The 22,715-nt window shown below is 41.8% G+C and overlaps 1 protein-coding gene across 1 annotated transcript; it reads left to right on the top strand.

The window, feature by feature from the left end:
• Nucleotides 1–1,592: 1,592 nt before the first annotated feature.
• On the top strand, nucleotides 1,593–21,006 carry LOC124282474. Its single transcript, XM_046718481.1, has 23 exons — nucleotides 1,593–1,667; nucleotides 4,037–4,285; nucleotides 4,750–4,903; nucleotides 5,503–5,639; nucleotides 5,906–6,056; nucleotides 7,381–7,517; nucleotides 8,670–8,814; nucleotides 8,931–9,064; nucleotides 9,649–9,772; nucleotides 10,683–10,810; nucleotides 11,333–11,462; nucleotides 11,805–11,941; nucleotides 12,898–13,051; nucleotides 14,051–14,252; nucleotides 14,875–15,020; nucleotides 15,407–15,622; nucleotides 16,311–16,534; nucleotides 16,970–17,201; nucleotides 17,406–17,679; nucleotides 18,123–18,382; nucleotides 18,517–18,754; nucleotides 18,864–18,964; nucleotides 19,103–21,006. Exons 2-23 carry the CDS (start codon nucleotides 4,245–4,247, stop codon nucleotides 19,688–19,690), a joined length of 4,053 nt encoding a protein of 1,350 aa, XP_046574437.1. The 5' UTR covers nucleotides 1,593–1,667; nucleotides 4,037–4,244; the 3' UTR covers nucleotides 19,691–21,006.
• Nucleotides 21,007–22,715: the final 1,709 nt, after the last annotated feature.

The following is a 22,715-nucleotide window of genomic DNA, read 5'->3' as shown; positions in this document are numbered from 1 at the left end:
GCGTGAGTGCGGGTGTATTCTCTGTAATTATTGGGTGGGGCAGCCCGGTTGGTAAGGCGTTTGATCATGCCGAAGACCATTAGCATAATAAGTGGGAAATTCAATCTTGTTACACTGCTAGAAAAGAACCTAAAACATAAACTTCAAAGAAAGAAACGTACCGTTGACAGAGACGTTTTTATCTGCATTCACCCTCTCAAGAAGACGATGTCACCTTTCTTCATGTCTTGTATGCAAGATACCTATGGGTGCATACGTGTGTGAATATTGTTCAACGCAGCAGTAGAGCGTCTACTATCATCAGCTTATGCCACCCCTATTTCACGGCGTAGCTAGACTGTGACTTGGTTAACCCGATACCATAGTAACATCCAAGCTGGTTTAATCGAAGTTCGAGAGAAACGAAGTGCATGGATGTGATCGGAATATAGTGCTATGAGTAAATAACCATAAACGACATATCGAAATAACGAAGTTCGAGACAAACGAAGGGCAGATATAGACCGGTATATACTAGTTGTGCTTTGACTATGAAGTGAATCATCATACACGACATATCACTACGTTCGAGAGAAACGGAGTGCAGATATAGACCGGTATATAGTGCTATGACTATGGAGTAAAATACGATTGACGACATATCGAGATAACGAAATTCGAGAGAAACGGAGTGCAGATATCGACCGGTATATAGTGCTGTGACTATGAAGTGAATTATCATGTTAACGACATATCGAAACTCGAGACAAGCGAAGTGCTGATATCGACCGGGATATAGTGACGTGACCATGAAGTATATGCCCACACAACATTCCAAGATAACGATATTTCCCCTTAATCCTTACTGCATATGTGTATAATGAGTATTGGAGAAATGAATGCGTTAAATAGATGTTTGGATCACTTTGTTTCAAAGAGTAATTCGATCAAGTAGCAAGAAGCTTAAACAGATGACTGAATAAACAGTCCCTGTGCCTGTTGAGCAGGTATGTAACCCTACAGATATGAATGGTTCTGTCACTACTCAAACACAATTCAGACCGTCTATAGCGTGTACATGCGTGACATATGTTATCAGTTGTTTGTTTACACGTTGCCATGCCGCGCCTACCGTTCCGCCATACATCGATCAGTCTGTGGCCCGTTCACAGTAAAGATATCATAGATCTGTCCCACACTGTGTATGGTGACTATTGAGATGGTACCCCTTTCAAAACGATCCGCGGGGTAGTTTATTAGCAGATATGCTACTCAACTTTTGTTAAGGACCAAACTTTTAAGAAAAATGACTTTTTGGTCTTTAACAAATAAGGAGTTGAATATAAACAGGTATTTTAGGGCTGATTGCGTTGTAACTGAAATTGACTACCTGAACCATGCACAAGGCAGTTGGATGTAATAAAGTTTGCAATCAAATCGGTTTCTTGAAATATAGACGTGTGACTCCAACCAGATATTAAACAAATAAATCTGTTTCAGGGCACTATATTCATTTCAGTTCCTGTCGTGTTAATTTCCCCAATGTTTTTGAGACGACCCCTCACAACGTATGTTGCAATGATCAATACGAATTGCGTCTATTCATGGGAAACAAAAACCTAAGACACCGGTGTACGGCAAGTGATATGTCCACCACATACAGGTACACCAGCTAGTCAAGCATCCAGGTAAGACCGAAATCATGGTGTAATTCCTTCACGGTATTAACTGACACTAATATTTTGATAACGTTGTCAGATGAAGGCAGGTGTATGTAGCTGAACGACGTGATCAACGTGTGGACGACTACAGTTTTCAATACGTGATTTTATAATCACAGAGTATTCCTAGATACACTTAACACTAGATACCACCGCGTGTGAAGGTTCAATAAGCGTTAAACACATGACACGAGTTAGTTCATGACAGAGCGGTCGTTTCCCTATACCTCCAGAACAGCCATGCATGTACCGCGCAACAGTCTAATACTTGGTTGCATTATTATCGAAATGTGTGAATGAGCATGTCTGGTATCCGTTCGATTATTGTCAAATGCCACTCTCAGCAATATTGCAGATGTAGGACGATAAACTGTAAACAATTATGTTTGGGTTAGACAAACCAGTGATTGGCATTATCAACGTCACGAGCCCATGTAGTCCAACACACAATCAGTCGGAACAATGCCTAATACCGATTCACTCAGTGCCACGGACTACTTACAGTTTACTTGGGACTAATTCTAGCCCCAACCTCTTAAACTAAGGTTTGCCACGAGTTGAAAAGCTACAACTTATTCAGAAAAGAATCTTAAACGTTAATCGAGTTGATGGCTACCCCGACCAATTGACACCCCTTGTGTCGACACAGTAGACGGATTGTACGGGTGGGTATCATTTTTACTGCTTCTCGGTAGAACAACGCCATCTCATGACATGGCATATTTAGTCAGGTTATTGTAATAAGTGTCAGGCTGAGATATTGCCGATGTGACGTTAAATATTAACTCACTCACTCACTGTAATAAGTGTCTAACGATGTGTAACTCTTGCCAACCGTACTGATTGATGCAATACAAAAATATGAAATATAAATAAATAAATAAATTGATGAGAAGAGATCCATCCATCGATACACACACGCACCCACTCACGCACGCGCGTTTGTATAGAAAATGCCTGGCAACCATAGTTCCCAACATGGACGTCAATGAATATTCTCAAAAATCAACCTCATGGCAAAAGGTATGTTTTCCCCATGTACATGTGCATTGGCGTTTGCTGAAAGGCCACTCATGTTAGTTAAACAGAGGTTATTCAAACCGACTCCCGCTCTCTACACAAGTACCACAGAGTACCGAGAGTTAAATCCCTTTCCAAATGAAATATTGATTTTCAATATACCTGTTCAAGAGAACCGTTTGATCAGAACTGACATAGCGTTTTTCTGGGTCAGTCACAAGTAGTGACTGACTGACTATGTTGGGTTGAACAGTATTTCAGTTATAGCAAGGTTGGTCTGCTTTATGTGGGAAAATAGCCCGAAGTGATGCAGGTCTCAAACTCTTTCATGAACCTCCTTGATCCTTGAATTGCTGCAGGATTAGGTACCCTGCCCTGCTACAATAGCAGAGGTTGACTGCTCCATATAACCGAACCTGGGCCCGACAAGCCACGCGAGTGAGGCAGTTGCCTTTAACGCATTTTTAACGTATAACACTATTCAGTTATATAACGACTTGTCATTTCAATGTAGGGACATCCCTATGTGATTCAGGTCGCAGGGCATTCTGGTGAAACCCCAGGGCATGGGTACGGCGCTGGCAAAACTAGAGACATGACCGGAGTTATGAAACCCGAGACTAGAACCCACGATCATAGGTTTCTAGGCAACCAAGGGACGCAACTAAGGTCAGCGATTGAGCCACCGGTAGTAATGATATGAAACTCGTCATTTAACATCATCTGTAGATCGACAACAGACTCTCGTATATTTCGGTATCGCGTTCACATTTCCCGCGAAGCAGTTCAGACTCGTTGGCATGTACACGATGAATCAAACCACATTTAACAAGTTTTCTTTATAACACAATAGCTTTAAATGAAAAACAACCGCTAAAAGCATTAAAACAAGCAAGCTAGATTATAGTTCTGAAAATATAATATAAAGATATTATGCATTTTGTTCGTGTCATATTCATATCTTGAAATGCTCCCAAAGTAACGTCATGATATATGGTGTTAGAAACATTGATGTAGTTCTGTTAGGTGGTATTTGCCTTAGAAAATCTGATTCAAAGAATTGTCAACTCTAATATTGGACACCTTTGAAAGTGTCACTGTAATTGCCCACAAAGCAAAGCGTAAATAGTGCCTAGTGGGTAAAGCGTTCGCTCGGGTTCGATCCCCACATGGGCACAATGTGTGAAGCCCATTTCTGGAGTCCCCCGCCGTGATATTGCTGGAATATTGCTAAACGCGACGTAAAACTAAACTCACTCACTCACTCGAGTAAATAGTTGTACCGTCCTAGAAAGACGCTAACATGTGTGTTTCAGGTAACGCCATGGACGCTATCATTAAGAAGTATGACCTGAAGAAGGGCACCGAGGCCCTGGAGGAGAAGATGGAGGATGAGCTCAGGTCCTGGTCATATGATAACATGGAGGGAACGGTAGACAAGAAGATGATCCTGAACGCCCTAGCCGTCCTCCAGGGAAGGTGTGTGTGGTGGACTACCCAACAGAGGACTCGCACGCAGGATCCATGGCCAAGACTGCCTTCGACAACATCTCAACATGCATAACGTACGATTCTGTTGCCTTTCTGAACCAGTCACAGGTCACACTCAGCAGGATTTAGATACAATAGAGCCAAGGACGTGTCCAACATGTCACATAGCCATAGGAAACCCCGTAGATAATCCCACCATGCGCACATAAACAACATGGCAAATATGTAATAACTTCACTTGCACGCATGTGTATCGTACGTTCGTGTATCGTGTGGTTTCTTTCTTTGTTTATTTGTAATTTAACGCTGCACTCAAAATATTCCAGCAAAACGATGGCGGTATGTAAATAATGGAATCTGGACCAGACAAACAAGTGATTTACATTATGGGCATGTATTTACGTAACCGGGATGTGGTGACATGCATCAACCAAGTTAACAACCCTAACCACCCAATCTCCTTTGTCTTTTCTTTCCTCAAGCCTAGGTATTCACTGTTGAAAAGGGTATCAGGGTATGTTGATGACTTTTTCTACAGGTATGTCATTGATGAAAACCAAGGAAAACCCAAAGAATTCTTCGACCCATTGTTGGACTTTGCCCTGAAACTGATCAGCTGTGGCCCTGGCACCACGCACCTGAAACTCATCTCGGAAGTATATGGTGTCAGCGACTTCCAAGAGTACTGCCACGTGAGTGTGGAACTAATTTTCTTCATTGGTTTATAACTGGAGAGATCAGTAGAATGTTTCATAGATATTATATTGGGATGGAAGAAAATATTTGAAATTAAACACTACAAATACTATTTGGTTATGAAAATATGCATATAGTTGTGTTTTCATCTGCATTTCACGTCTACCCTAATCAGTTCAAGCCGATGGCGTTTGACGTTATGCTATTTACTTTATTCATGGAAGATGATAACGTTTAACGTAAACAACGATATTTCCTGTGCTGGTTTTGTACATATTGGTAACCTAACTGTACATACGTGAACTTGAACAACATATGGTAATATAAGAGTAGTGAGTAGGGGAATCTTTTCAACAAGATTATGTCCTACAATAGGCGAGGCTTTAAGACAAGTAGTCAATAAATCCATAAACATATTCGGCTTGTTATCCTACCAGCTTCCATATTGTAATTCTGTAATGTATTCAGGATATTCTACCACATCGTTATGTCCTCATTTTTAGCATTACTAAAATATTGCTAAATCCGGGAGGTTGAAATATCTCCTGGATTGAGAATGAGGAAATGATTGGTCATTACTTCCTACCACCCATAGAAATTGAAAGGCGAGCAGGTGAAGAAAGTCTTGACAGCGTGTAAGAGAGAGTACAAGACGAAGGAGAAACTTGACTATGAAGAGTACACCAGTGAAGTCACGGGCAAGATGTCGTATGTCCTAGAAGATGGATTCACGTAGGTTGCATTATATTTATTAAATCTATGCTTTGATTAGTTTGCTCCAATAGACGTATTGTTATAGCACAACGTATTTTAATAATCTACTGTCAATGATAATATTACGCAGGTAAATACTTCCAGATTTTCATGGAAGAATGTTAGTTTATTTGCTACATTTGTGTACTGTGCAGGTATGACATTTCCTAGGGATCAAGTAAACAATAGTTGAGGAAAACAATGACCGTGAAATGAACCCAAACCATGTGACATTTCACTTCCAGTGACCAGCAGTGTGCAGCCAACAGGGCGGACTTCATGGATCTGTACATGTATTTCAAATTTGGCTTTCATGATCGGAAGGAAGAGGAACGAAAGATGATGAGCGATATGGCTGACTGGATATCCGGGCACTTTGATGGCAATCCTCTAAACGTGAGTTGGCATAAAGACACTTTGATAGATAGCCACTCCAGGTAAGTAGGTGACTACTGACTGACGCTTCGATAGCAGGTTTCTCTAGGTGATTTGGAAAATATGGGACATAGATGCATGCATTCTGACAGAAAGCCACTCCTATAGAGTGGGCAGCTACGGGATATATGCTTTGAAAGCAAGCCTTCTTGGTGATTTAGTGCATACGGAACATCCAGGCACTTTGATAGCATGTCTCTCCAGGTGAGCAGTTGATACCTGTGTGTATTATGGCTGAATGGATATGCAGGCACTTTGATAGCATGTCTCTCCAGGTGAGCAGGTGACACGTGTGTGTATTATGGCTGAATGGATATGCAGGCACTTTGATAGCATGTCTCTCCAGGTGAGCAGGTGACACGTGTGTGTATTATGGCTGAATGGATATGCAGGCACTTTGATAGCATGTCTCTCAGGTGACACGTGTGTGTAGCAGGATGAATGGATATCTAGGCACACGTGTGTGTATTATGGCTGAATGGATATGCAGGCACTTTGATATTATGGCATGTATATGCTCATTTCAGGTGAGCAGTGTGACACGTGTGTATTATGGCTGAATGGATATATGCAGGCACTTTGATAGCATGTCTCTCCAGGTGAGCAGGTGACACGTGTGTGTATTATGGCTGAATGGATATGCAGGCACTTTGATAACATGTCTTTCCAGGTGAGCAGTTGACACGTGTGTGTATTATGGCTGAATGGATATGCAGGCACTTTGATAGCATGTCTCTCCAGGTGAGCAGGTGACACGTGTGTGTATTATGGCTGAATGGATATGCAGGCACTTTGATAGCATGTCTCTCCAGGTGAGCAGGTGACACGTGTGTATTATGGCTGAATGGATATGCAGGCACTTTGATAGCATGTCTCTCCAGGTGAGCAGGTGACACGTGTGTATTATGGCTGAATGGATATGCAGGCACTTTGATAGCATGTCTCTCCAGGTGAGCAGGTGACACGTGTGTGTATTATGGCTGAATGGACATGCAGGCACTTTAATAACATGTCTCTCCAGGTGAGCAGTTGACACGTGTGTGTATTATTGCTGAATGGATATCCAGGCACTTTGATAGCATGTCTCTCCAGGTGAGTAGGTGACTACTCTTATATTTGAATATGAATGTTCTTTCTGACCTGCTTTTAGACATACGATATATAAGTAAGAACCAAAACATATTATATTAAGAAATACCCGAGTGTATAAGTAATCTGAAATGGATATAGAGCGGAAATTTTCACCCAAATGTCTATGACGGTATGAGTATTTCTCGTGCCCCAGGGAGTGACTGACAAGGCAGAGTATGTGAGGTACCTGACTCACCTGAAGGAGATCGTAATGGACAAGTCCTTCCCAAAGGACACGGATGCTGTGGACTATATCAAAGAAGGACTCTCCACGTTCTTTGAGGCTATGACGTAAGGACATTACAAAACCACTGATCCATGAGCTACCACGGTCCTTTTACCTCTCAAGAATACACTGTTCACTAAAGTTCCTGTTTTTTCCGACCTTAAGTACTATAATCAGCTGAATATCATTCGTCGCCATTACGTTTATAAGATGGCTGAAAGGCTTGTATTTGTAGAGTGAGTTACTGAGTGGGTGAGTGTAGTTTTACGCCGTTTTTAGCAATGTTCCAGCCAGATCACGACGGGGGACACCAGAAATCTGCTTCACACATTGTACCCATGTGGAGAATCGGACCTGGGCTTTCGGCTTGGACGCTTTAACCAGTACGCTAAATGTGTATGTTTTAGAAAAAGTACAATAAAGCGTCATTGCCTTCAGCTGTCAGTTATGATGACCATATCCTTTACGACAATCTGAACTGAAACGTCCATTTAAAATAAAAGCTACAACACCGTCTCATAGCAGCAAGAAATCTCTGATGAAGCTGATTGTACTGACTGTATCACAAGCATATGTTCACAAATCGCAATCGCATATCATATATGATAGCCGGTATCCGCGAAATCGTGAGCGTGTCCAACCCCACCAGTGACACCGACCATAAACACATGCAAAGTCAAGTCAATTGTTCACCTGAAAGCAAACGATAACGGAAATATGGAAATAGTAAAAGGCGTCGCACATGACTTTAGTCACTGATGCGTCAAATATGGAAATGTCCATAAAATAGTTTGAATGCTTCACTGAGTTTTGAGCAAGAGTTGTATGACCCTCTTATAAACTGAAAAATCATGTCGGGACATTTATTAAATCTGAGAAGCTACAATCCATGAAAATATATGTTGCTTCCTTAAATCATTCTTCTGAGAGAATATGTAATATCTGCCCATTGTTGACGCGTGTGATGGATGCATTTTGCTTTTTGGAAGGTTTAGGTCGAATTTAGGCTTGCTGAAAATGCCATTTTCATAGTCAGAGAAAACCTGGGTAACATTATCGTTTTGCTTTTCATTACTGAAGTTATGCACATCCCAGGGGCCAAAATGTTTTGTTTATGGAAAGTTTTGTACCTTAACTAGTACAAGTGGCATTAGTACTGCTAACACAGGGCTTTCTTTCGCAACATGACCATAATACTGTTTTACTTGTCATTGCAGTGAAGCGAAAAATATTAAGGACCTTTATAATGAAATCATGGACTTTGCAGCTGAGCTTATTGACAAGAAAGCTGGAAAGCCCGTGCAGGAGTTGGTGCAAGCTGTTGGCGACTTCTTCGACGATGTCGAAGACAACCTTGTTATGGTAGGATATGCTTTAAACATCAATACTATGTAATCCCCGGTTATCTGTTATATGATTTGATACTGTGACGAGTCTACAACTATATGTTATCATTATCTAATTACATGCACCCCCAGGGCAGAGCGAAGATGTTTGAGAGTGTATGCAAGAAGTTGACACAGATTGCGGAACAAGCTAAAGACCAAACATTATTGGGTGTCAAATTTGCGGATGCAATTATGGAGGATGTGATTGTCAAAGCAATGGGCAGGTATGTCATTTATGATACTTATATGATCTTCCTTTAAAGCATGAAAATTATATGATCTTCTTTTAAAGCATGAATGTACCCGTGAAGATCCGGTATAGAATTGGTCTTCAACAACCCATACTGGTTGTAAGATGCGACTAACGGGATCGGGTGGTTATGATTCGGTGACTTGGTTGACAAATGTCATTGAATCCCATTTGATGCTCATGCCATTGATCACTGGATTGTCCATATAGATGGAATATTGCCGAGTGCGAGGTGAGGCCCCAAACAAACAAATAACGCACGACAATGCTTTAGCAATTATCAGAAACCACGGACTCGTGCATGCAGTAAGTTACAATTCTTTAACGTATGACATTATTCGTGCAATTTCAATAACAGTAGACGCAGAGTACCTTACATAAATACAAACTTCTTAAAACTGGACATTTAATTGAAAACCCACTTGCCGACTGTGTCTTGAAGTTTATATCTGGTGTGTCTGTCTCCTGTTTAACATTAACTAAATGTGATGACACAGAAGGTCCTTACTGATCTCATCCCTTGTCCTCAAGTCAACGGTAAAATTGCTTATCTTCCAGAACCCCTGAACATGTGACACTCCTGATCCTGCTGATCAAGGCTCTCGTCAAAATCCCTCAGGAGAATACCTTACGGGCGGCTGAAACAGCATTGTACGAGAGGGAAAAGGCTATCACATGGAAGGTAAGATCGGCATTCTTCGGTAGGGATTATCACAAATATATAACACATAAACGTTGACAAAAAAAACATTAATTGTACCTCAGATAGTTTTACTTTTTATCATTTGTTTTAAGAAGTTCTGACAGTATTATATATTTTTCGAAATATACATTCATGTATTGTAAGTTTCCCGTTATGGGCGATACTTACATTGCTGAAATATATATATATTGGGTTATATTCTATGCTGGTACAACGTACTACATTTGAGCTTTACCCATGAAGATCCGGACTACAATTGATCTTCAGCAACCCACCCCTACATTTTATGTACAAAACAAGTGACCCACCTGCATGCCATGCACAAAATCAATGACACCCCACACACATTATATTTATTGCATACTATTTTTATATACAATAATGCTCTCTCTCTCTCTCTCTCTCTCTCTCTCTCTCTCTCTCTCTCTCTCTCTCTCACACACACACACACACACACACACACACACACACACACACACACACACACACACCATAAGACCCGTGAAGGTCCGTATTAGAATGAATCTTCAGCAACCCATGCTTGTCGTAAGAGGCAACTAGCGGGATCAGGTAGTCAGGTGGTTGACATATGTCATCGGTTCCCAATTGCGCAGATCGATGCTCATGCTGTTGATCACTGGATTGTCTGGTCCAGACTCGATTATTTACAGACCGCCACCATATAGCTGGAATATTGCTGAGTGTGGCGTAAAACTAACCTCACTCATTCACTCACTCCTAGCCATGAACGGTCCCTAACCATAGGTGTTGTTAGGTTTATCGATATCTCACAAGGTAAAAGCTATGACCGCCACAGGTTGACTTTATGGCTGTCGTATCCAGTATATAGGGCCAGCCCATGTTAAATGTTGCGACATGTGCTTTCCAGGAAAATGTCGCCGAAGCCAAGGCGATTTTTGTTGCCATTGGTCAAGTGAAGGTAGCTGAGTCGGATGAGAGGGAGGGGATCCTGGACAAGTACGAATCGTTTACAGGCACGTTCTTGGATCAGCTCAAGTAAGTCATTCTGCCGTTGAATTCATCTTGGCTAAACAATGGTCATTTATAAGTACATTTACGAAGTAAGCACCGATTGGATTTGTTTGTCATGGTTCATTAAGCAGTCAGCAAATAAACAACACGTATCGTTTATTTTTTTGGGATATCAACATCGTGCACAGGATGTTATGTTACGTCAAGTTGAGGGTATGTTCGAATCTCCAGAAATGACGTCAGAAAACGTGCCACGCTCTTCACTGTCATATGCTTTTCCGTAAATGTCTCCTTTTCCCTGATGCGCTAGCTGCTTATGGTTCTGTTGATGATGATGATGATGATGACGATGGTGATGGTCATGATGGTGATGATGATGATGATGATGATGGTGATGATGGTGGTGGTGGTGATGATGATGATGATGATGATGATGATGATGATGATGATGATGATGATGATGATGATGATGGTGGTGGTGGTGGTGATGATGATGATGATGATGATGATGATGATGATGATGATGATGATGATGATGACTTGCAGGAGTGCGCGAGCCCTGGATAAAGTCCACACTACTATGGTCACCTTTGTGTTGGACATTGTGGAGAAGAAGAACGATGCGATGTACAGTGTTGGCTATAAGGTGGTTGACGTAACAGAGTTTGATGCCAAAGTGAGACTCCTGTTATCTTCCACTTGATACACACATACAGTATACTACGTTTATAACGAACACGGTTCTAACGAACTGGCAGATATAACGAACTGTTTTAGGTCCTGCACATTTTTGTATACTACATTTGATTTCACAAAAATTGATTTCACGCGTGTTGGAATCGAACTGGATCTTCAGTGTTAATGGCGAACACCGTAACCACTAGACTTTCCTACAGACAAAACGCTAGTTCAGCATACGGCCACAGACCTGTGTTTCTTTTTAATAGCTCTATGGTTGAAATAGAACCGATGCAACGCGATACAACTCATTCTAAAACATTTGTGTTGATCATTTCAGAAAGATAAGGGCTTGTTAATGAAAGTGTTGCGTGCGGTTGACAAGGCTCTGAAGGATGACAGCTACCCCTGGTTTGAAAACTACGACTTTTCAGGAATGATATCATATCTAGCATCACATGCTGTTCGGGGAATAAAGTGAGTACCTCACATCAGATCTGATGATTCTAGGTTAGACCTCGCCTAAATAAAGATTTAGGGTAGGTGACAAACAACCTATGTTGGTCGTAAGAGAGGCGACTAAATGGATTTAGCTCATGATATTAATCACTGGATTTTCGGGTCTCCATCGGTCATTTACAGGGGCAGTTGGGTAGCCTTGTGGATAAACCGTTCAGTCGCCGCGCTAAAGGTCCAGGTTCAATCCCCATGGTACTGTGTACGAAGCCCGTTTCTGGTGTCCCCCGCCGCAATATTGCTGGATTGTAGCGTAAAACTAAACTCAATCGATAATTTACAGACCGTTTTACAGGTGGGATATGAGTGTGGAGCTCAGCAACGAACAAACCAGATAGGTTTTGCTCAGCTGAACATTCAGCTTCAGACGGAGTGACTCTATGAAAGAAGTGTAAAAAGAAAATGTACAAAAATATGCACTTGCTTAAGAATACAACCGTACATTGTCTAAAATGTGAATACATTTGCCAAAATCATTCAGATTTGGAAGCTGGTTTTGAAGAATTTTGTCAATGCTTAGTGATATATTTTGGAGTACGCTTGAAGGGAAAAATCTCATAATTTGGCGGTACAGTAATTCGGGTCCGCCTGGAAACACAATATCTTATTCTTATCTATTTCTGTAATCTTTTGCTTGGTTTCTACATTCAGATTTCGGTATGGTGAATTATCTTGTTAGCTAGTAACTTTCAGTAGCTAACCCGACTTGGTGGCAAAATCTGGAAACTATCTCGCATACTAAGTTCAGCCTATAATGATGCAGCTTGACATTTGACAGAACAGTCTTTCACTTGTGAAAGCAGTCATTGAAGTGTTCATTTATCCGTAGCCTTAGTTAGTAATCTTAAAGTATGTTTCCTACATCTGCAATGACCGCACGCAACATACACATTCAAATTTTGTACGCGTATGGATAGGGCCGGGAACTTGCTAACCCAGGACGACTACAACGTGCTGATCTCCATCGCTAACACGTGTGCCAAGAAGGACTTCTACCACCCACACACGGGAGAGCCTGGCAGCGTCTACTACAGCGTCTACGTGGAGGTTGCCATGGAAGTGTTAAGCAAGGTAATATTTGGAAACATGAAGTTTTCCTCTCACTGTAATGATCAAGAGGTCTTTTTTGTGTTGCTCCTGGTTGGCTGATCAGGGTGGGGGAAGAATCCGGAATCCTTCCCAATCATTCATCAGCACTCGCTCCTTTCCGTAACCTCCATATCGCTATTGGGCCTGTCCCGGGCTAACACGTGTTGGTCACGAATGCTTCACAATGTGACTGCTTTGTTAACGCTCCACGCACCTTCACGGCTGATATATGACTGTGGTGTGTAAATATCCGTGTCTAGACCAGACAGTCCAGTGACTTACACCATGAGCATCTTGGGTACGATGACATACGTCAACCATGTCAGGCCAGAACTCCCGATCCCCATTGGTGCGTCTGTCGACAAGCATGGTTAACAAAGTCCAATTCTAACCCGGATATTTAAGGATAACAGTGTTATTTGTGTAATTGCATCCTAACATTTACTGCATGATGCAATTACACATGCTTAAAAACATACACTTTCTGTTGGCGACAATATGTATGATTGTATGTTTACTGACAACTCGGGAGATAATATTTTCAGAACTGCGTGCTTGTGTTGAACCCGTCTGTGTTGTGTACTTTCGCCGGCCCGTTTTGTGTTTCATCTGATTGTGTTGTATTGGGCATGTCTGTGTTGTGTTGCGCCTGATTATGTTGTATTGCGCATGTCTGTGTTGTGTTGCGCCTGATTATGTTGTATTGCGCATGTCTGTGTTGTATTGCATATGACTATGCTGTATTGCGCATGTCTGTGTTGTGTTGCATATGACTATGCTGTATTGCGCATGTCTCTGTTGTGTTGCATCTGATTAAGCTGTACTGCACATGTCTGTGTTGGTGTTGTGCTGCATCTGCCTGTGTTGTATTGCGCATGTCTGTGTTGTACAATTGCACCTGCCCGTTTCGTGTTGCAACTGATTGTGTTGTATTGCGCATGTCTGTGTTGTATGGTTGCACATGTCTGTAATGTTTTGCAGCTGGACGATATAAACAAGATGGAGTGGGCGGTCCCCATGCTTGGAAGTTTGATTGACCTCCTGCAGCACGAGGATGCGTCTGTCCGAGAGGTGGCCGGCAACATGCTACAACATGTATGCATCAAATCTGGAATAGTGCTGGCCCCATATGTCGACAAGTTAATCTCCTGCTATTTCGAAGATGAAAAGTACTACATGCTTCGTGAGTAATTTGCGCCTTCATAGTGCTAAATAATCCAACAACGTCGTATAGGAATCGTTTGGAATTGAATAAATTCTATCATTATTATGGAACTGCAAATGTTTGAAAACTGTCCTGAAATACGACTCGTAAGACAGACCGACATATCGACTCAAAATGGTCTCTTCATGGTTTCGTATTTAGACAATAACTTAAGTTTTAAACGAATTGTGGATGCAGTATATATACGTACCCATCTGGGAACACCTGGTGTCATTGATTTTCAGTTATCCGTTTACCTAACAGTAATGGGCACAGTTATCTCCCTTTACCACTTCGCTAATAGATGGCGCCAACTACTACGATCCTAAATGCCCTTCCGGTATATTTATGTTGTTTAAGGTTTCTTGCCAAGTCAATTTAGAAAACGCAACAATCACTACTGTGACGCAGGAGGCTGCAGTAGAAGTGGTTTCCGAGAGACAAATCTCGCAAAAACAACGGTTGATTGTTTTTCGAAGGGGCGACGAATCAAACCAAACCAATTATCAATGCTTGTTACGAATTCGACAGGTAATGGAGAGAGTGATTATTTTCCGAAGTTGAGGTTTTATATTTACAGTATTTTTGTGTGTGTTACCAGAGCCTATTGTGTCCATCTACCCTGAGAAGCCCGGACCCATCAATAAAGAGTTTCACAAGTTCATGGCACATCATGACACTGGTGATACTATGACCAGGACGTTCATGATACAACTGTTCGCAGCCGTCGCCAAAATACATCCTGAGGTGAGCTATTGTAAAACCAGGACCACTTGAACCTGGAAAGTAAGTTTACGACATTGCAAAGAGACACAGTGTGTGTATGTGTGTGTGTGTGTGTGTGTGTGTGTGTGTGTGTGTGAGAGAGAGAGAGAGAGAGAGAGTGTCTGTGTGTTAAAAATTCAGATACAAGCATCTCATCATTGTTAACCATATCTTATTCATTGTCGGTTCAATCTGTTTTCACCCATACATCTATTTAAAAGTATACTCAAATCAAGAAGCTTGAGAGAGAGAAAGAAAGAAAGAGAGAGAGGGGTTTGTTTCGTTTCTTCATTCGATGTCATGAGAGTTTGTGTGCCATTGATTAGCTAGGTGGTACCAATATCACAATGTGATACAAACATTTACAGGTGTTCACGGATAAAAATCTAGAAGATCTTTGGTTTGATGCGAAGAAGGATCCGACTTCGGCTGCACAAATACTCATGCTTTTTGAAGACGTGGCCAAACAACAGCCCGAAAAGATTGGCAAACTTCTGCCTCTGCTGGCAGACAGTAAAGACCTGGTGGACTACGCCAAACCCTGCCTCATGAACGTCATCAAGCACGTCGGAGTCCGATCAGAGGTAGGTGTCTGAACAGGATGTGTTCCATATTGACGTTGGACACCATTCGACTTTGTTGAATTGAATATGCAAGAGCGAGATCTCATCCATTGTTGTGTTGTGCACTTCTCTTCTGCTTTAGATTTCAGCACAGTAAGTCCACAAACCGTTCGACCCGTGAAGACCGGACAAGACTTGGTCTCCAGTACCCAATGCTTGTCGTAAGAGGCGACTAATGGGATCGGGTGGTCAGACTAGCTGACTTGTTTGATGGATGTCATCGGTTCCCAGTTGGGTAGACTGATGCTCATGACGATGCCAGTTACTGGATGGGGATAAACATGTGTGAAATTCACAAAATTTCAAGTTCCCTTGAAAAACAGTTAGTTTCTATAATCCAAAACAGACTGGAGCTTCAAAGTAGCCGTTACACTGACGAAAATAATGAGTTCTCATCTTTATAACAGTGGGTTCCTGAAAAGGATCATCTCTTTAGACCGAAAATGCAGAAATGCACTGAAATACTATCTCTGACAGATCTGGGGGAACCCAAATCCCATGATCATGGATGTTCCGTGCAGATCAGTGGCCCACACCTTTTCCGAGAGGGCAACGAGATGTTCTCAACTATAAATATCCATCATTATTCTAACCAAACATTGATGAATACCAAACAATGCACATTACACTTGACAAATATCAATTTCAGAAAAATGCTGAAGAGGTTTTGAATCTGTACATGAAGATATTAAAAGGCCGCGAAGAGCAGACCTTGTTCCTATGTGTGCTGGACGGTTTGCGGAACGTTGGGGGGAAATATGTTCCCCTTCTGACCAAACACAGACCTGACTTGGAGAAGGTGCACGCCAGAGCCCAGATACAGTACACCAAAGATGGAATCACTGGTTTAATAGACATCATAGAAGGAAGGAGGTGTGTAGAGTTTCATTAAGTATGCAACATTCAAATTTGTCGCGAAGAAGCTTTCAGTTTCTTCTGGGATCTTTTCCTCGGCTTCCGTGCTGATAACGTGACTTTTGTAGCTTTTGTGGCAAAAGCTCACTATATCAATGAAACACACATGTATTTGATTATAAATATCTACGTTCGGATAATGGCCATGTATGTATAAACAACGTCCTATAATGCCTAACAATGTTGAATATCATACTAGTATACTATTATAGCAAGTATTGAAATTGGGCTCATGGAACCGGAACACAATTCTTCATTTAACCTTGACCTTGATGACATGTTGGCGACTACTGTATCAACTACGAATCTAATATTAGTATGTGATTTATGACATTGAATCAGGATATATTGCTATTTTAATGTGTGCACTCATATTTTGTTATCACCAACAAGCCTGGCCGCCTTATCTGAAGACATCAAGGACACGCAGGAGGATGTACAGGAACTCGACGCCAAGGTCACAGTTACGCAGAAAAATGTCAAGGTCGTCACAAAGGAGGTCGGCAAGCAGAAGAAGGAAATAAAAACAGTGAAGAAGGATGTGAAAACTCAGGGAAAGAAGATTGGTGCTCTGGAGGAGACGGTGGACGAAACTGTAGCTAAGGTGGAAGAAATAGATGGCAAGGTGAGGGTTTGCCAACAACACTCTTTATATTTGGCATCTACGAATTAATCACATATAGCGAGGCCTGTCTTATCCTGTAAGATCTGACAAATTCATCTGTAAAACATTTGATGAAGATGCTCAAAACATTTTTTTTAAATGTTATTCATCTTGAAAGGTTTGTTTGTTATTCCACTGAGCTTATGTTTGCTGGATATCTTCCAGACTTTGAGCCATGCTCCCTTCTGGTCCCGAGATGTCTCCAAGCTTCTCAACCCCAAGGGGGACCACGACTGGAGGCTGCTGTCAACTCGCCTGGGTTACAACAACGATGACATCCGAGGCTGGGCTCAGCAACATGACCCCTGCATGGCCCTGCTGAACGAGTGGTACGCCACCCGTAAAACCAGCGAGGCCTCGTATGCTGTGTTGACGGCTCTACAAGAGATGAACCGGATGGATGCAGCCTCCATTGTGGAGAATGCCATGAAGATGGCAGGTGAGGTTTTGACATAATTATTGTTCACAAAAATACATTTATTGGTAACCGGTTGATAGGCAATCCATAGCCATACGAGAGTTTCCATTTCAGTCATTTAAGATGTCATAATATATAATATAACATATTGCCGAATAATTCTTAAAGTTTGAACTTCAATACCACGGAAACATATGACGTCACCAGAATTTGTGCACAGTGGCCGCATGTCGTCTGATACTGACAACAATGAACTTCAGAATGACAAAAGTGTTTTATTGACATTGAATGATACAATGGTATGTTGTCTAACACTATGTTATGTTTACATGACTTGACAATACCAGCGATCGTATTCATAGTCGTAAATTTCTTAATACCACTGAAACCCATGACGCGAGGGTATGTGAAAACGTTTCCTACGGATTGCCTTATTCCTGAGTGTGCACTCTTGCTCTCCACAGAGACGGTAGTCGAGGATGAGCCGTTCGAATATGCCGCCCCTCCAGCCGTCTTCATCAGCTACCAGTGGGGAATCCAGAACGAGGTGAAACTGCTGAAGCGCCACCTGGAGATGGCGGGCTACGAATGCTGGATGGACATTGGTCAGATGGGAGGAGGAGACAAGCTGTTTGAGAAGATTGACCAGGGAATCCGGGGCTCCAAAGTGATCATCAGCTGTGTGACGGAGAAATATGCCAAGTCGCCCAACTGTAACAGAGAGGTGAGTTCATTAAACGGATTCAATAAGGCCCCCACACAAATCAATTAAACAAGCTGGTGTTTTGTTGTATGGCTTTAGTATGATGTAGAGAGCACAAGTAGAAGAATATACACACGTTTCTTAATTTACCTCAGGTGAATCTGTCGGTGAGTATGGGACGCCCCATCATCCCCCTCCTGATGGAGAAACAGACATGGCCCCCAGCTGGCTCTATGGGCCCAATCTTCAGCGAGTACCTGTTCATCCGCTTCTTCACTCGCCCAGGAGAGGAGACTGGGGATGACAGATACTGGTCAGGAGCCAAGTTCCAGGAGCTTCTGATGCAGCTCAACTACAACGGCATCGTGCCAGACGAGGCCAAGGTTATGAAAGGTATGTTACTTAGCAGATTAAAACACCTGCCTACTGTACGTTTCGGATGCTATGGAACATTTAAAATGTCCTTCAAGGCAAATGATGTCATGAAATCTCTTTTTTTCAGAATATAAACAGTGGTGGACGCCTGTTGTTGAAGAGATCAAGATAGACAAGAAGAAGACTAACAGCAAAGGGGAGAAACCTCAAACTACAGAGACAACAGAGGTGATACACCTGTCTTCATAACTCTAAATATTTAGGTTCTGAATCCTTTCCAAAAGTAGACTTAGTCCAGTGAGAGCCTGGCAGGCATATACTGTATCATATAATGTGTTTTTCAGCTTCTCTGTCATTTCGTTGCAGGTTGCCACTGTGTCCCCTGACGTGTTCATCTCCTATCAGTGGGGCAAACAGAAGCAGATCATCCTCCTCTACCGACGTCTCACCAGCCTCGGCTACACCTGCTGGATGGACATTCACCAGATGGGAGGTGGGGACTCCCTCTACGACAAGATTGACCGGGGGGTGCGGGGCTGCAAGGTCATACTCAGCTGTATAACCACCAAGTATGCCCTGTCTGCCAACTGCAGGAGGGAGGTCAGTCTGGCTGATGCCCTGAAGAAGCCAATAGTTCCTCTGTTACTGGAGAAGACAACATGGCCTCCTTCCGGTCCCATGAGCATGGTGTTCACGCAGCTTCTCTACATCAACTTCTCCAAGGACGAAAGTGTTCAGGAGAAATGGACTGGCAAGGAGTTCGATGAAATGGTTGGCAAAATTAACAACCATATTCCAGCATTGACAGATAACGGTACACCTAAATCAGAAGATAAGAAATCCAAAACATCTACATCAGACAACAGCACCAGTTCAAAAACACAGTCAAAACAGCCTTCAAAAACAATGACAAGGTCACCCCGCCCCCGTTCCCGCCCCGACTCCAGCGCCTGACCCCACCCCAGCCACCACCCCTGACCCTGTCTCCAGTAAGAAAAATAGGTCACAAACCCCATCTTCAAATGAGAACAAGTCAAAATCTTGTACTATTATTTAGAGTCCCGTGAGAACGGAACACGTCCTTTATGTGACTCGCTGTATGAGCAAATGTCATGGCGCCTGTAAGTAAGCTGTGAACATGTATAATCTGCATCGTCAAGGAAACGAAAATCCTTTTCACCTACGCACCAAATACCAATTCTTCGAGCCTGGCTGATTATGATACAAGTCAAAACGTAACGTGGGCGTCTAGTAATGTTTTGACCAGTTACCGGGCGATTCCCAAACGTCTTAATGAGAAAATCCATATGCAATATGTATGTGGTGTGTACATAATATACCGTACGTTTGTTTGGAATGTTAAAAATGATTGTTCACAAACACTCATATAATGAGACAATCGCCATGAACTGGCCAATGAGAATTACTGGCAGTATGTTCAGCTGTATCCGAGTGTCTATGTTTATTATATATCTGTTGTGTGTACGCTATATACAACATGGTTGTCTGGATGCAAAACGTCTGTGATACAATGATATATACCTCTGCTTGTATCTGGGTTTTTTAATATTGCCAGTGCAATGACACAAATCACTCCCACTGATTTATTGTACATATTATTTATAACTCATCTCTATATATACCAGCCAACACCTCTTTGTCTATTGTTCCCAGTATTTAATGCAATGTTTAGTGCTGATGCATGTACAATCGACTCTTGCCCAAAAAGGTTGTTTGATCGGGGTTAGAACTTTTAAGGACTAACTGAAGCTTGAAAGGCTCGTCATGGTTCTCGTGGAGGACATTTCTAAAACTACTGTCTGATGCAATTCAGAACGTGTGACTTGCCTTTGCAAGTATTTGTGACAGGTGCCCGTGTAGAGAAGGACACACTCGTGAAATCCTTGATATCATCACTATTTGATAGTGATTCATAAATGCATGGTCATAATATTCATGATCAGACAGTGGATGGAAATTTCTAATGCTTATAGAAATTTGCCTTGTCACATATTACCGCAATATAGTTTCTCGCATGTGATTCAGGGATTAGAATGTGATAATAATGTTTATGATCTGTGTACATTAGGCCAAAAACGGACATTTGTATTTATATATAGATATATATATTTTTATTTTATTTTATTTTTATTTTTTTTTTTTTTTTGGGGGGGGCTTATTTCTTGCGCTCAAAAATCAAAATATGATTTATGAAAATATTAATATGCAAATAAATGATTACAGATCACTTTGTTGATGCTCAATCACACCTAAAGACCAGGTTTGTCCTACGTCCTTATGTGTCACCCCCTTGTATTTAATTTAGGAACAACTCTAACCCGTGTATGTCCAGTCCATTTGCCTAAGTGAGTGAGTGAGCGAGCGAGCTGACTTTGACGCCGCTTGGACTATTAAACTTGTCGGCTTCAGGACCGCTGGAAGTGATGAAGGTCATACGTTTGTGTTTTGTGAGAACAAGGACCATCGGTATGGTGTTGACGAAAGTAGAACTACAAGCGTTGAGAACCTGTATTGGAGGCCACGATGGTACGCTGCTGTCGTTCCCTATGGACGTGACTCTGCGCAGCGAATTACAGCTCCCTCGACGACTGGGCCCCGTTTCACAAAGCTATCGTAGCGCTACGACTGTCGTAAGTCTATGTTACAGTATAGGAGGAACGACAGTCGTAGCGCTACGATAGCTTTGTGAAACGGGGCCCTGGGCTCCACGTGGCCCCAATTTTACCTCTGTGGAGCGTGCGGACTGAACGTATGCAGAAGAATTGCCGTTCAACCTGGCGATACTGAAGGATATCCAGGGTAGAGAAGCATGAACAACAGCACCGTATGACGTTATCAATGTAATGTGCGTTTTTAGACAAACATAAGTAATGATGTTTTCTCATGACTTGACGTTACAACAACATATTGTTTCTTACTATTAATGATAGTGTTGTGCACACCTGTGAGTTTTCCTGTTGGCTTCTGTAGTAAACTGTGAACTTCGCATGACAGTTAAACGGTGCACCCAGCGCAATATTAAAACACATATAACATCCCTTTTCAACTTTGATTTTATTTAGTATAGAATTTAAAAAATACCTGAGAAAAAGTTGAACACTCTACAAGGAGATCAAGGGACATTCGCTAAATAATACAAAGCTGCAGTACCATGTGTGAAGAAAATTCAACCCGAGGTCATTTAGATACACTGATACAAAATTATTTTGTTCGTGGAATATTATCTACAAATATAGTCCGCTGGGTACTACAATGTAGGTATGTGGAACTATATGCTCATAGAAGTATAGACTATATTGTGGGTGTGTAAGTATGATTTTATGCCGCTTTTGAGAAACGGGCTTGAAACATCTTACCTATAGGAGAATCGAATTCGGGTCTAAGGCGTGACGAGCGAACGCTGTAACCACCACACCTCCACAAACGAGGATGAAGACCATGATTTTACTTGTATGCACGTTTACACGGAAGTAAGAGTGGACTTTCTTATAGCACGTGTAGTTTGATGTTACCATGCTTTAATAGAAGGTGTAATCCATAATCGTTGTCCGATTCCCTGACTGTATCTGGCCGTGACAAACCTGACGAAGTAAACAAGTGATGTAAGTTGCTCGTTGGTCCATCGCGTGTTGCAAAGCATCTATAGGGATAGGAGATGCCCTATGGACACCAACTGAGCTCTTATCATTGTTTATCTGGTGATATTTTGGCATACGATTCAGAAATTCTGCAGACCTTGCAAATTTAAACCAAAGGAATTTGGCCAATAAGTTTGTCTATAGTTTTAGGTATATCAATGATCTGATATCGTTTAATAATTTTTTATTAAATCTTTTTTATTTGTTCCCATGGATGAATACAAGCATATAAAGTAAAGCAATAAATGTACAAATACATGCTCAAAGTTCATTTGGTTCCACAAAAATGTTAGATCAACAGACAGCATAAAGGCATTATA

The sequence above is a fragment of the Haliotis rubra genome, unplaced genomic scaffold (assembly GCF_003918875.1).
Source record: "Haliotis rubra isolate DU_JTF1 unplaced genomic scaffold, ASM391887v1 Scf3, whole genome shotgun sequence".
In the NCBI taxonomy this organism is placed as follows: domain Eukaryota; kingdom Metazoa; phylum Mollusca; class Gastropoda; order Lepetellida; family Haliotidae; genus Haliotis; species Haliotis rubra.
Note: the sequence above shows the minus strand (reverse complement) of the source record. Positions and strands in the feature narration are given on the sequence as shown.